Source organism: Canis lupus, chromosome 17 (assembly GCF_011100685.1).
Source record: "Canis lupus familiaris isolate Mischka breed German Shepherd chromosome 17, alternate assembly UU_Cfam_GSD_1.0, whole genome shotgun sequence".
In the NCBI taxonomy this organism is placed as follows: domain Eukaryota; kingdom Metazoa; phylum Chordata; class Mammalia; order Carnivora; family Canidae; genus Canis; species Canis lupus.
Genome location: NC_049238.1, coordinates 32233465 through 32249930, shown reverse-complemented (window position 1 = coordinate 32249930; position 16466 = coordinate 32233465). Strand labels below are relative to the sequence as shown.

The following is a 16466-nucleotide window of genomic DNA, read 5'->3' as shown; positions in this document are numbered from 1 at the left end:
CATAACAGAAAGATGGCTGGAATTGAAAGACCGCAGCTTGCTCAGTTGTGAAATGAGAAGGTGAAGCTAGATAGTAATCATAAAAGCACCTTACATTTGAAAATGCTTCAAGTGCAAAAGGTTCATGCATATAGAGTATTTCATTTGTTTTTCATGTCAGCCCTGGGAGGTTCTCCCTTTACATTTGCTGAAATTGAAATTTGGAAAGGGAAAGTGAATTGACCAAGGTCATGCTGCTAAGAGCTGTTACATTTTATATTTACAGCTCACAGCTATAAATATGTCAATGCTGCAAGTGCCAGTCTAGATAGCCTATGTCCCCTCTACCTACCAGATTTTTTGAACAAGAGTGCAGACTTTCTAGAGAATTTGTCAAATAGAACAAATCATAACAACAATAACCCTTACCTGTAAGATTACATCTGGGTCAAAAGCTGAAATAATGGTGAGGGTTTTCTTTTTTTATTTTTTAATTATGATAGAGAGAGAGAGAGAGAGAGAGAGAGATGCAGAGACACAGGCAGAGGGAGAAGCAGGCTCCATGCACTGGGAGCTCGACATGGGATTCGATCCCGGGTCTCCAGGATCGCACCCTGGGCCAAAGGCAGGCGCTAAACCGCTGCGCCACCCAGGGATCCCGGGTTTGCTTTTTGAGCACTAACTGTGAACATTATACAATCCATTACAAAATAAAAAATTTAAAGGCCTCCTTACAGATTTCCTCCTAAAATCAATGTGCACTTTGAATGCATCTCATCAGAACCCCTGTAATTAATCTAAGAACTGCTCACCAAGTACTTACTCACTGCATTTGGTCTAGTGGTTCAGTTTTGCTAAACAAGGCATTATTTGAGTTCTGTAAACCTGTTCTAACTGGGGAAAACTTCCATTACGAACAAAAAACATAAAAGGGAAAAAGGCAAAACACATTTCCAGTTCAAAGCCAATAAACTCTATTTTGCTTTTGGTTAATTCTGATTTTAAGCTTTAAATTGCCGGCTTCAATAGGAGGCTAAATTGTCTTCTTGCTGACTTTTTCTTGCGATGATTACCTATAAAGTGCCTTGGGTCCCTTCTGTTAAGAATATGAGCTCCGAAGTGATAACCATTCAGAGCAGTTTTAAACCAAGTGGAGTACCTGAAAGAGATTTAAGCATCCAAATAAGTGCTACCCTGAAAAGTTCAGCAAGAGTCCACAGCCAGTGAATCATTGTGTTTTGCAGAGAGTGGAAAGCAGGAGCACAAAGCAGGGAGCATATCAAGGCCCTTGATATTTTGCTGGTAATAATTTTTGATTCACCATTTATATCACTTTTAATTTTTGCCTGGTTGAATTAGACACCACAGGAGTATTTTACATAGAGGCACACTATTCAGAGCATGTGTGGCTCACTACATTGCTGAAAGCCAATTCCTTCCATAATTACTCTTTTTGAATTAAGGAAATGGGGTTCCTTTAAAATTGAACTATAGGCTTTAAGTGGAAAAAAATTACACCTGATTATTGAGCATCCTCATCTCGGTACCAGTAGATCTTTAGGTTCCTTATCTAGTGGCCAATAGAGGTACACCTGTGACTCTGGTGGAAGGAGGAAAGAGACAAGAGGAAAAGGCAGAGATTGTCAGCTGCTAAACATGTTGGCCCAGGACTCTGGTGGAAGAAGGAAAGAAACAAAAGAAAAGGCCGAGATTGTCAGCTGATAAACTTGAGGTAGAAATAAGGCTCTTGGTGGGTTTTGATTTCTTCTTCCTTTAGTGTTTCTGTGGATGTTGCAGACTTTCCATGTCTGAGGCCCACACAGCCATCCTTCCTAGAGGAAGTCCATATTTCTAAGGTATGGGCCATTTGATTTATAAAGCATTCATCAGCATGACAGCGATAAAAAGGCAGGGAGTTAACAAAGACAATTACGCATTTCCCTCTGTTATCAGCACCGGTTTTTACTTCATTAGAAAGAGGAGGGAAGGAAAGGTTTTCTCCAGAGGGATGAGTTGGATGCCAGCAACACTAGAGGAGAAAAACACTAGGATAATAGCCGAGTAAACACGGACCAGATGTGGGCTGAAAGTCTGGAGATGAATGTTAATCCCGACTCTGCTGCCTCGCTGTGAGGTGTTGGCCAATGTCAGTGAGTCTGTTTGCTCACCTGTATGGGGGGAGCTGAAGAGGGTGATTTCTGTGATCCAGGACTGGGAGGTTGTGCTTCTCGGCTAGAGGGTGGGGTATTTGTGAAGGTAAGCTCTGAATTTGACTAGAAAAGGACTCATGCTATTTTGATGACAAACAGGAGTGGGTGATTGGGAGAAGGGCATAATCGTGGGTATTTGTGGATGATTTAGCATGAGGAATTATTTGTTATGGAATGAACAGGAGCTTAGTGAGGTAGCCAGAATGGCCTTCTAAGGAAACAACATTGGCAGAGGATTCCTGAAAGAATTTTCCAGCAAAACTAGTCAGACGGTTAGTAATGACTGAGAAGAGAATTTCCCCATTTAAAAACTGATGTACAAATTTTCTACAGGGCAGGATTCCAACAACAACTTCAAAAAAGGCTAACAGAAGATGGACCTGAGGAAGGTCACCAGCTAGGGTAGGAGTCCAGAGGGGACCCAAACATGGAAGGAAGATTATAGGGAAAACAAACCTTTACCTCTAACAGAAGTGATCCCAAGTAGTGCATCCGTAGGAAAGTATCAAAAGTTCATGACTTTTTGGCTTGTTTTATTTATTTCCCCCTATAAAGTATAGATCAGTGTAGATGGATAGGGACAGCAAAGACAAAAACAATGGCCCACAATCCATTCATGCTAAACCTGAGTTAATTACACTGTTGTAAAGACATTTCGTGGACTATCTTGTGCTGTTCTAAAGTAAAGGATTAAAAATTTTTGTGCCACAGGAGATGTTCACAATACAACATTAAGTGAAAAATCATGACACCCAATTTTATTGATACACAAATGCAATATGGTGCAAATTCTGTAGTTGTGTGTTTAAAAAGCTAAATGCAAACATTTTTAAATGTTAAATAGTGATCTCTAATGGTAACCTTATGGATGATTTTTGTTTTTCTTAATTTCTGCCTTTTTCAAACTCTCAACAATGAGCAAGGATTACTTTAGTAGGCAGGAAAAGCAATTTAAGAGAAATAACACAAATTATTGGAAAGCAATTCATATTATTTTCACTGCATTTAGTTAAAAAGAGCCCGAAATATAGGCTTGCTGATATTTTACATGAACAAGGACAGAATTCTGCTCAGAATCCAGGATTTTTTTTCTAGATTATCAGGAAAAGCAAAAGCCACTGAAATTTTGATTTTTTTTAAAAAAGGACCACATTATTGATTGATTATATCTATAATATAGATATTATATCTGTATAGGATACAGATATAATTATTCCATTTTTATAGAGGAGAAAACTAATGCATAGATTAAGCCACTTGCAGAAGTTATAGGCCATTCATTCTCAAAAGTCCCAGTTCCTGTGTGACACAGTATCTATCATGGTCATAATAGAAATAGCTAATATTCATTTAGCACTTAATATATGCCAGGCTCCATGATAAGCGTTTTGTATGTATTATCACAATTACTGTTTGTAGCAATCAGATGAGATAAATACCATCATTTCAACCACTTTACAGAGCAGAAGCTTGAGCCTTAGAAAGAATAAATAACTCACACAGGTGCAGCTAGTAAATGGCAGGGGGAGAATTTTGCAACCTGATTCCCTTTCTTAAGAAAGCATTTTAGGAGGTCATTTTCTCTACCTGTATCATAAAATCACTAGAGCCATGCATGGTCAAGGTCAAAGAGTCCTTAATAATTAATTAGTCTTAATAATTATGTTAATTATGGAAATAAACGAACATTGGAATAGTTTAATAGACTTCTTGGAGAGCTTCTTACATGACACCCTCAGGATATACAAATCTGAGCCCAACCTACATTTCTATTATACCCTACTTAGTAGGTAGTCAATAAATATAATTATTTGTTATTTTTTAAATTTTTTGTAAACCGTATTGTGAAATGCAAACCTAAAATCAAAACATATTTATAAAATATATAGTATGAACACGTAAGGATTGATGGCTTAATCTAATGTGAAATAGCAGTAAAATATTAGATATGTAACAGAAATGCAAAATATAAAAATCAGCAACAATTCACTAATTATTGATTTAGTTTGGATTTGTTCAAGAAAATATCTGATATCTTGTCTTTTAGAGTATTTCATATGAATGCATGCAGAGAGAGATTGATTTGCCATCGAATGTTTTGCGGCCATGGAGAAAGGAAGGGAAAGAAGGAAAAGAGAGAAAGAATGTGAATTTAAAAAACTGAAGAAAAAGCCTGGCTCTATTTCTTGGTGTTCTATTTTTAAAGCTTGCCTTTCTCGGATAGAGATGCTTTCAGCATACACTATCTGCTGTTCTGTAACATTCTAGGAGTGAAATCTTTCTACTGTCTTCCAGGGATACTCTACTTTGAACAAAGAATCTTGACAAAGGAGGAAGGTCCAAAGGCAGAAATAATCTCTGGAGAGCATTCAGTAACAACCCCAAAATTTCTAAAATCCAATATGAAGAGAGCTTTTGAAAAGGATGAGAAAACAAAAGTTTCTTAGCAATTCGACAGCATCAATTCCACTTAATTCCAAATTCCTATAAAGGGCAGGGGAAAAATGAGGACTTCACAGAAGCTTCTAAAACTGAACCAAAGATGTTTGTATTCAGTTTAAAGAACAGATGCTTGGTGCCACAAACCATTCAATGTTATTCTCACCTTTGAGGGGTTTGTCAAAACAACATTTTCTAGAGAATTGGGGGCCTTTTTCATTCCCTTAAGGAATGCAGTGAAGATCTCAGATTATAGACAGTTATGTAGTCCTGACAAGTGAAGGGAGCAGTTTCAATATGAAGGGAACCCTCCACCATTTGGTTAAAAGTCTCTCTATCATGGAACTTGCACAATGCCAATAAACAATTTTTAAAAATCTAGACAAAAATCTGTATTCAGCATGATGTCCAATGCTTGATCCACTTTATTTTTCACTAAGTTGACAAATTGTCTCAGCATGCACATTTAGGTAACAAACCCAGGACCTTTATGATTCTACCCTCCTTAAGACTGAACTTTATTGACTGCAGAGAAGTGAGGCAATGGTAAGGTATCGATTTTATATATCACAAAGTTATGGTCACTTTTTAACACATTCATATCATTTTTCTCTTAAACATTTACTCATGTGGTTTTCACACTAGCCTGCCATCATAGAAGAGAACCTTGGGGTATACTAGAATTGTTAGCATATTCTTTATTGGAACAATAACTCTAGGATCCCTGCAGTGTTTCTTAAGTGGTCAACCAGCATGTCTTCTAGGAACAGGAAGGTAGCTCACAGCTTTTGCTTTTGAGACTAAATCTGCCAATGCTAAAAGGAGAGACACCAAAAATGAATTACATTTGTTCCTATTTTGCATTTGGAAAAAAAAATACATTGGTGGCCTTTCTGTTATGAAAGTAAGCAGAAGAAAATGAAATAGACCAAGGTTTTATTGGAAAACCCCCACTCCAGTGCTCTGTAAAATTTTCCTGGTATTCCCAGGAAACAGCAGGATTTGGGCTGTCCTTGTCTCTTGCCTTGTTTGAACCAATCATTTCAATTACCACTTGATAATGCAGAGATCAAAGCATAGATGACAAGGTCTCCTGGAGAATTACTTTGGTTTAGCTACTTTAGCAACTCTCTACCTCAGAGTCTATTTAAATTACAGAATTGCACTATCCCTGTTCTTCAGGTTCTGCATCATCATAGGAGCTCCAGGAAAAGCATGATTTCACACCCCTCCTCATAACTAGTTGATGTAGTATAAGGGGACCCGGCAGAGCTGTGACTGATAAACCGAACAGTAACCCTTGTGCCCCCTTGCTTCTCTGAATTTAGGGCTCTGTTCTTGGGTAGCCCATCATATGGGGTGTGATCCCAAGCTTCATATGAGAGTGAATTTGAGCATATGACCCATCATCCCATCAAATATTTCCTGACCACCACCTCCACCATCTGCTAACTGCTCCTTTTGGTGCCTGGGTAAATAGGCAAGTAATGGTAGTCCACTCCTTTTCAACTAGTAATAACAGCTGTTCCTAATATTTTAGAGTCCTTTGCAAAATTATTTGGCATGCATTGTATTATTCGATCATTGCCACAACCTATGAGGTTGTATCATCTACAGTTGATGACTGATGACACCTAAGATTTGATAATCACAATCATGGTGAAGTGAGTTTTATTATCCCCACTTGATAGACGATAATACTAATGTTTACAAAGATGCCAGAACTGGTCCAAATCCCTCAGCTAGAAAATGGCAGAATCAAGATAAGAACCTAGATAATCTGCATCCCAGTCTGATGCTCCTGATGGGTTATCAAAGGAAATAACAGACTGAGCCATGTATTGCCTGGCCCCTCCTCAATGACCCAACTTAACATGGGACGTTGAGCAAATTCCCAAGAGAATCCATGCCTAACGTTTCTCCTAAGTAAAAAATGATGGGAAAATGTTATTGAAAATAATATAAATAGCAGCCGCTTTTATCTGATTTGGAATATTCATTGGACAGGGGAGTTGATTTGTGTCGCTTAAGGAAAATGAGAATACATGCATGGGTTGTCTCTGACCCTTTCTTTCCCTAATCCCAAATCCCCAAGTCACCCATCAAATCAATTTTTAAAGGGGAAAAAAAAAAAGCTGAAATGTGCTAGGAACTTAAACCAAGGAATATAAAGGCAATCCATAGTGAGCCCATCTTTCCTTGTAGGCAGAGAAATCAATGCCAATGAGGGTGTTGGGTAATGCTGGAGGTGATGCAAACAGAGCTGTGGACTCTGTGAAGGGCAGCAGCACGACCTAGGATCACAGTCCTCACCTTTTCTTTCTAAATAAATGCCATGAAGGAAATGCCACTTCTGACATTTCCATAACATTCTGTACTTTGGGGAAAAGAAACCAGCCAAGGAAGCCAGGCCTGAGGCAAGAGCCGCCAGAAATGCTTAGCATGTTAAAGTACCGCATCAATAGTTCTTAGTCCTGGAGGGATGAATTCTGTGGGGAACCTGGGGATGGACTGAGGACCAGTGGAGCTGACAGGCTGAGCCATGGCACTTAGCTTTGAGGCCCATGGCTCCCCTTGTCTGTGACATGTAGCACTCGGTGTTCTATTTGGCAGGACCAGCAAAATTTGAAACTCCATACTGAAAAGCCTAACTGTTCTTACCACCTTTTCTCACCCAAGAAACAGTTCTTTCTGAGGAGTAGGATTTATGCTGAACTTGCTTTAAAAAAAAAAAATAACAGCTTTATTAAGATATAATTCACATATCATAGATTCACTTAATTAAAATATGTGATTCGATGAGTTTTAGTGTATTTTCAGAATTGTTTAACTATTGGTATAGTCAATTGTAGAACATTTTCTTTCTTTCTTTTTAAAGATTTTATTATTTATTCATGAGAGACACAGAGAGAGAGGCAGAGACATAGGTAGAGGGAGAAGCAGGCTTCTTGTGCGAAGTCGGTTACGGGACTCGATCCCCGGGATTGTACCCTGACCCAAAGGTAGACACTCAACTGCTGAGCCACCCGGGGGTCCCTGTAGAACATTTTCAACCCCCTCCAAAGGAAAACCAATAGCTATTGATCATCAGCACTCACTTACCCCCCAACCCTCAGCCCTGGGTAACCACTAATCTACTTCCTGTTCCTATGGATTTTCCGGACTTTTCATAGATTATATAATATGTGAACTTTTGTGTCTGGCTTCATTCAATGTAATGTTTTCAAGTTTCATCCATGTTGTAGTGTAAGGAAAGAAAAATAATTTTCCCTCTACCTTTCAGAATTCTTGGCTAAGGTCATGTAATAAAAGAGATATACAAGAGAAAAAAAAACAAATTTATTAACATGTATATCCCATGTATACATGAGGGACACCCAGAGTCTACTTGAGATTCTCCCTCTCTCCTTCTGACCCTCCAGCTATGTTCTATCTATTCTAAAATAAATAAATAAAAATTTTTTTTCTGTCTTTTAAATGTAGACTTAAAGACCATCTTAGCAGGGAAAGGGGGAAGGGATAAAGGTCTCTTCGGGGAAAGTAAATGATTTTTAGGAAAGATGAAGAGACCCTTAGAAGAACAGATGGGAGGTATGATGGTTTGTGAAAAAGTTTGTCAGGATGCTGCAACTATTTCTAGTCTCCTCTCTTGTGATAATGGCTGATGACACTCCCAGGAAGGGGATCTATGACAAGCGAGTTCCTTTCGGACTGTCTTCAGGCAGATAGGGGAGTTCAGAGAAAAGCTCTCCCTGCATCTGCTATTTTTCAGGTGCCTATATCTCCACATTATCAAAATGTCAAAGTGCCATATCCTGGGGTGGCATGTCCTGCTACCTTTTCGTAGCATGTGTCAAAATTTCATTTGTTTTTATTGTTGAATGATATTCTATTGTGTAGCTAAGACCACTTTATGTTCATTCATTAGTTGATGGATATTTAGGTTGTTTCCACTTTGGGGCTCTCATGAATAATGCTGCCATGAATCTTCATATATAAGTTTTTGTGTGGACATATGTTTTTAAATCTCTTGAGTATGTACCTAGAAGTAGAATTGCTGGATCATATGATCCCTCTAAATTCAAATTTCTGAGGAACTGCTAGGTTTTTCCAAAGCAGTTGCAGCATTTTACATTCTTGCCAGCAGCGTGAGAGTTCTAATCTCTCTATATTCTCTACAAATCTTGTTATTATCTTTTTCATTCTAGCCCCTTAGTGGGTTTGAATTGGTATCTCATTGTGGCTTTCATTTGCATTTCCCCATAACTAATGATGTTGAGCATCTCTTCATATACATATTGGCCATTTGTTGATTTTCTTTGGAGAAGTGTCTAGTCAGATCTTTAGCCCATTTTTAAGTTGGTTTGTTTTGAGTAATAGTTTATCTTGAAGTTTTTAACATCAGGTGTACTGGGGATTAAATTTCAAATTTGCTTCACCAGCTGACATCACTCTGTGATGAGAGAAGTTGCCATATCTTTTCCCTTCATATGTGATGGATCCTGGGTCATTTCTTTCTTGAGTCTAAATGTGGTGGCCCTGAGGAAAGTTTTCAGTTCCACAAAAGTGGTCTTTCACTGGCATGGCTGAGAAGCTCTCTGAGAGTGGAGATGTGAGCACTCTCTTCTGTGGCAATTGAAATCCATAGTTTTTCTACTCTCCAAATAGAATTTCCATTGTGTAAAAGCTTATCACCAGACTTCCTATCACTTTGTTGGGAAGGAAATCACTCTTGCAGCAGTGTAAACTCTGCTGTCAATGTTTTCTCACCTATACTATTAAGGTAACCTGGGGGGACCAGCATTTCCTCAGAGGAGAAAACAATTTTAAATACTCTATGTAATCCAGAAAAGAACCCTGGTGAAGAACAAAGCAAAATGTTTCTACCATGTTCCAGTCTAGATTGATAATTATATCTGAAATTTAGTTTTGACTCTTTCTGACAATTTTATCTATTTAATACATTCTTTTAAACATCAGGCATACATTCTTACTCTCCTTTAGTTAGTTGCCAGTCCCTGCTGCATATTGGAACAACCTGAAAACCTTTTAAAAACTATATTCATCTTGGGGCCCCGCAACCAGAGAGTTTGATTTCACTGCTTTCTAGTGGGTCCAGCCTTACATGCAAAATTTGCAAAACTCCACATGTGATTCTAATATGCAGACAGTTCCAAAACACAAGCCCAGGTTTTACCAACCTCTTAATTCATTATCTGATTTAATTAAAAAAACACATGCTTCTAGATCCTCTCTAGACCATGCTTCTCAAACTTGAACATGCATAGTATCATATGAGTATCTTGTTAATATGTAGATCTGATATAGAGGGTCTGGGGTGAATCCTAGGACTCTGCAGTTCTAATAAGCCCCTTCCTCCCACCTCCCCGTGAGGCTGAGGCTACTGGTGGTGGCTCTCAGAATTGGTGAGCCCCTACATATTCATGGCACTTTTCAATTACTTCTCACCACTGTCTCAAGGATTCACCTTTTTAGAACAGCCATCATCATATAGATGTGCTCCTCTCCTTTTAAAAACAGAGTTGAAATTCTATTGCTAATCTAGGTAGTCCTTGTTAACATAAAACAATAAACCTTTATATTAATTTAAAATAATGATCCAGATCCTATAAAGTGGTCATAAAGATACTGCACAGCTGAATGAATAAGGAAACTGTGCATCATATAATTGAAGGTTTCCGTCTTTGGAACCAGTTACAGGAGACTCACTTTGTGACCTCAGAAGTTATTTGACTTCTCCGAGTCATTGTTTCCTCTGTGAATATAAGTAGCAGAAGTTACTTCTAGGGCTGTTATGAACCACAGGTGAATTAAGAAATGTAAAGTGCTCAGAGGTCCATGGAGAGTTTAATTAGTCCTAAAGAGAGTTTAATTTTTTAAATAATAATTCTTAAAACAGCCATTGCAGTATCTAAATATGTTAACTCCTCACTAAAATCTTTTGCATGAGGATTTAAAAGGAGAGTTTCTTCTTCTCTTTAACCTTCCAAACTCATTTTTTCCTCACTTCTCCCAACAGCAAGGGCAGTCTTGAGAAAAAGAAACCACAGAAGGACAAATCGAGGCTGCAATAGAAAAAGAAGTCCTGATGTTACTTTGGCTTACTGAGGAGAGATCAGTATATATGTTAAAGAGATTTTGTGGGTTTTTTTTTTTTTTTACCTCCACTAATAAAGTCACCTCTTTCTTTCCTTTACCACCATCCACCTGAGTCACCACCAGACATATGAACTCCTTGGTAGAATGTTGGAAGGTGTTCAGATCTTTTGAGACCCATCAGATAAGAAAGCGACTGAGAAGTCAAGTGTAGATGTTGGTTTAGTATAACCAAAGAAAAAGCACTGCAAAAAAAAAAAAAAATAGAAAGGAATGACCAGTATTTTTCCAATAAATAAATTGATCTTTTTAAATCAAATCCCTTTTTTTCCCTAGAAATGGAACAAAGATATATTTCCATAAAAATTTTGGCCATATTGAGAAATTACTTAGTGTTACTATAAGATTTGTAACTACTTTGCTGGTTTCCAGAAAACATACTGTTCAACTTTAGAGAGATGTTTCAAAAATCAAGTGAAAACTTCTCACTACCTTCTTCATAATTATGGTAGTTGAAAATCGCATGACATCAGTTTTTCTATTTGTTCCTTATTGGGGCTGTAAGAGTGCAAGAGTTGCCATTGGATGAAGGGCTATGTCTATCTGACTGTTCTCTTGTTTTGGTTAACCTGTCAATCTAAAGAAATAAAACTTCACTGTGTCCTGTTGATAAAGAGAACAAAAGAACAGCCAACATGAATCTATGTTCTCAGGGAAAGAGAGTCCTTGTGACAGAGCAAAAGCCCCATGAATATAGGATTGGTGTGGCAATGTGGGAGGGGCAAGGGTAGCGGGGGAGAGGGTACAAATGGTAGGGCCCTTAAAGTCCCTTCAATCCTTGACATTCTATACTCAGTGCAGAATTGTGAGGAACAGAGGTGTGCTTCTGCTGATTATCAAACTAGTATAACTGGAGTCCTCACCAAATGTGCCCCATCTCCTGTAATTTCCCATGTGATGGAAGAAGTGGCATTAGACTTTGGGAAGTGAGCAAGAGACAGCCTAAGGATATTTCCTTTAAAAATTACATTGGTTAATTTCACCTTTGATACCTTTGCTGAGGAGAGAAGCCAAAGGTGAACATTAGCAATCGCTTCTGATTTTTCCCTCTCTTGATTCAAAGGGCTAATTCTTAAGGATTGACTTCATCCTGTCTCTTTAAATTGACTGAAAGTTCCTTTAATAAGCAAGTCTCCTATTAATAGTTTTACTATGCAAGAGCACCAAAATCAATTTACAATTTAATGGCTTCTCCTGTCAAGGACACTGCTGATAGTATTATTAATGATTTTCAAATAATACGCCATTATGCAAATCCCATCTATTTTAGGTGTCTTTGCCAGGCACCTACAGAGGTACTGGTTCCTTTTTTCTTCTTTGATATTCCAGTGTCACGGTTATCAAATATGGAATCTCTAAGGATTATGATCCAATAAACAATAAATAATCTAAAGATAAAATTTCAGTGCTTATCTTATTATACAAACAAATTGTGTGGGGCTTCATATTTCTGACACTCATCAGCTACTCAGAGTGTAGAAAATAAAGCTATTAAGACAATAGAGGATTGGATTTGCCAAGAATAAGAAACAATGTTATTTGGTTGTTTCTATTTATTTCTGAATGTGTGGTCATGTTGCTCTTTGGGAGTAAAACAGGTAAGCCTTTTCTAAACAAAGGCTCACCCTGTTAGCCAGGCTACTCCAACCATCTCTCCTGCACTCTATGTATGCAATCTAATAAAATATGTGATGAGATACAGGAGGGGTTGGGGGTACAAGATGGAGATAAAGAAGTCAAATGTTTTTAGGTAATATAAGTAAGAGCATTGCAACATGAAATCCATCTTAATGTACCCTATCATGAAGTGCCTTGATAACAAGTATTGGGTCATGATGTCCACAAGATGGTAGCATGGCCCAGCCATTCTAATGCCCATCAATACTTTTCCACACTTGGTCTAATGGCTGATTGCTTTAGGAGAGATGTACAACTATAGTTTATAAGACAGGAAGATAGAAATCAATATCCAAAATGCATAAGTTTGATGACAAAGAGGATATACTTTTGGCAGGTTTCTGTAGAGTAAATTTGATTTCATTTATTTATTTGTTTGTTTATTTAAAGATTTAAAAAAAAATAAAGATTTTATTTATTCATGACACAGAGAGAGAGAGAGAGAGGCAGGGACACAGGTAGAGGGAGAAGGAGGCTCCATGCAGGGAGCCTAATGTGGGACTCGATCCCGGGACTCCAGGATCATGCCCTGGGCCCAAGGCAGGTGCTAAACTGCTGAGCCACCCGGATCCCTGATTTCATTTATAATGTCAAATTCATTTCTGAAATAAAGAGCACATGTATCATTTCTTACATCTTCATTTATATGAAACTTGATGGCTTTGATCAATAATTTAAAATTTAAGGGAAAAAAGGGTACCTGGGTGGCTCAGTCAGTTAAATGTCTGACTCTGGATTTTGGCTCAGATCATAATCTCAGGGTCATGAGATCGAGCCCCACATTGGGCTCTATGGTCAGCTTAAGATGTGCTCTCCTTTTCCCCAAGCCCCTCTCCCTCTCTTAAAAAAAAAAAAAATTGCAAACTAATTTCTTTCTAGAAGACCTAGAAAATTTCACCAAAACTAAATAATGTCCATGACTTTAAAACTATGTGTCTATGTAAACTGATTGTTTCAAAAACTTTAGTCAGAAATGTTCTTGGCCAGTGTTCCCAGAAAAAAAAATTTTCAAGGGCAAACAAGTGTTTTGGGGCCTCTGAGTAAGTGGTAATATAGGAAGTAATTAAGCCCTTATTACTTAGAAGGTGACATTATTAGATTTATTTTCAGAGTCATCAGGCTTATGGGAAATTGAGATTTGTGTAATATTTGCATTTGTCGTACTGTCTACCAGTCACTCACAACCAGAGGACCCTAAGGCTAGAAGCGCTAATGAATAGATTATGGGAAAATTTTTAGCTAAATGCCTTGCTGTATGGGTGAAGTTGGAAAGTAGTGTAAATAGTATATTTTGTCAAAGTTGAAACTCAGCTTTGGAGGGATGAAAATAACTATAACATCATGACTCCACACCCCCCACCTTTCAAAACAGCTCTTGGGAGCCCTCAGCTTTCATCTTTATAAAGGCAAATAAAATATGAACATCTTCCCCTTGTGATCTAGGTGGAAAATCTGCCAGCCTGAATTAAGAGTTTGATTCTAGGACATTGGGTGGGACAAGATAAAACAGTTTGATTTTATTTTGGTTTATTTTTTTATTTTTATTTATTTTTTAAATTTATTCATGAGAGACACAGAGAGAGAGAGAGAGAGACAGAGAGAGAGAGAGGCAGAGACACAGGCAGAGGGAGAAGCAGGTTCCATGCAGGGAACCCAATGTGGGACTCGATCCCTGGTCTCCAGGATCACGCCCTGGGCCAAAGTCGGTGCTAAACAGCTGAGCCACCCAGGCTGCCGTGATTTTATTTTGTGATGGTCTTATACATTTATTACTTTAATAAATTTGTAATTTTATTACAAAAATATTACATTTGGAAATACAGTAAAGCAGAATGAAGGCAAAAAAAAAAAAAAAAAGACCCATAAGCCTATCACTCACAGGTAACCTCTGTTGATATTTTGATCTGATTTAATGATTTGTTCTAAAGGAGTGAATTCCAGGGCACAGCTCAGAGAATCCTACAGTTTAAGGCATTTACTAAATAAATATATTTTTTCTTTTCTTATTATTGTGATCTGTGTTCTTCTGCTTTTCCTTCTCATGATGATGATGAACCTCTCAGTCATGACCTGTGTGCTATATATTTTCTAAAATCATTCCATGACCTTGGGCAGGGGTACGTTGGGTAACCTCTCGGTCCTTCAGACCTACCCCATACCCATTCTGGAAGAACAAAGTCACAGTACAGACGTTTCTCAGTTGCCGTTTGGAAGTGCAGCTTGTTAACCTTGCTTTCCTCTTCTCTATGTCCCTTCTCTTCTCTTTCCTCTTCCCCTTGTACGTCAATTTCTATTCTTCTCTGTTTCAGCAAAACAATATCAGTCAAGGTAATTGATGATGAGGAGTATGAGAAAAACAAGACCTTCTTCCTTGAGATTGGAGAGCCCCGCCTGGTGGAGATGAGTGAGAAGAAAGGTGGGGGAGCTGCTCCAGGGCTGAGCCCAACAGCTTCTGCTGGCCTGTGCCACCCCTGGATGCCTGCACTCTTCAGACATGACTCACAACACACACATCCCTCCGCCTATGTAACAGGGCATAGATCTCGCCCCAGGGCCACTGTGGGCTCCATCGGCCACTTGGGCCACTCTGCACATTGCAGGTCCAAGATAGGAATTTTCAACACAGCCAATCAGGCCTCCATTTCTGGGAAAGGTGGTGCTAATACTCGCCATGCCAAAATGAAGCCAACTTTCTGATTTCTCTTCCTAAGTTGGGGTGCTTCCTGACACCAAATGGAAGCAGGAAGAATGTGCAAAAGTGGTGAATGAGAAGACCTCACAGGGGGCCAGCTGAGAGTAGCCATGATGCCCTATTACATACTTCTGGAGGTCCATGTGTTGCCAGTTCTCCCTGCATAACATCACAGTAACATGCAGCTTGGTGAACACCTAGCATGAGCGTGTGACTCCAACCATTTGTTTTGCCTTTGTCTTGTGTTCCCACAGGAAGATCATTACCATTAGAATATTTGACCGTGAGGAATATGAGAAAGAGTGCAGTTTCTCCCTTGTGCTTGAGGAACCAAAATGGATAAGAAGAGGAATGAAAGGTGTGAGAGTATACAAAGACATACCAGCGAGAAATTGTACTCTTCTCTCTCCGTGTCTCCTACTCTCACACTTAACTCTCTCCTCTTCCTCGGCTCCAAGTACTATCCTTCATTTCCTTTGAAGCTTTAACAGTTTCATCTCCCTTCCCTAATCCACAAGTGCACCCAGCAATGCCCATTTTCTTCAAGAAATGCCCACTAACGTTGATTGAAACCAGATTTAAGAAATACATGAGGGATTTCTGTAATTCAGAAGGAATGATCTAAAAGCATGATTTCTGTGTTCAGTTATTTACTACTCAGGGATCATTCTAGAATATTCTTCCAACTTCTAAATCTCCCTTTGAATGTTAGTGATAAAGACTACTTAATACCTATGAGTAGTGACAGAGGAGTCAAATGGCAGCTAATAGGAACTTTCAGAAGAATTCAATAATTATGCTTCTTTAGACAATCCAGTTTTCAAATAATATATATTTAATAGAACAAAGATCCTAGGAGAGTAGTGTTATCCACATTCTAGCATTCATTTTGGCCTACGATATTTTATACCATCAAATATGACATTTCAAAGGGACCAGATGTAGCAAACTATAGTCCTACAAATCTTCTTTAGTAGGAATGATATGTTCCTTCAGGAAGAATTTAGCCCTTGCTTATGGCCTAGCCAGCCTTATGCTCCAAAATGTTTTGGTCCTTATAGAATTGACAAATTTCTAACATGCATAGTTAAAAAAAGAAAAAAAATAAACGGCAGTGTCCTTACAACTAGATTTCTTTTTAGTTGATTTGTACTTATATATTTTAAGGACAATATTTGAACAAAGAAGCCAATTTCTTTTCCTCTTTGACTTATTCCTATTTTCTATGGCCTATTTTTGATAAGGAAGGACAAGAATTTTATACCACCCTTAAAGATAATTTTTTATGTTGA

General features: G+C 38.3%; 1 protein-coding gene across 1 annotated transcript in view; it reads left to right on the top strand.

Moving 5' to 3' along the window:
* Window positions 1-16466, top strand: part of SLC8A1 (solute carrier family 8 member A1) — a 299968-nt gene that overhangs the window by 221301 nt on the left and 62201 nt on the right. The window contains 1 exon segment of the mRNA NM_001304962.1: window positions 14792-14898. Coding sequence (NP_001291891.1) covers window positions 14792-14898 — 107 coding nt within the window.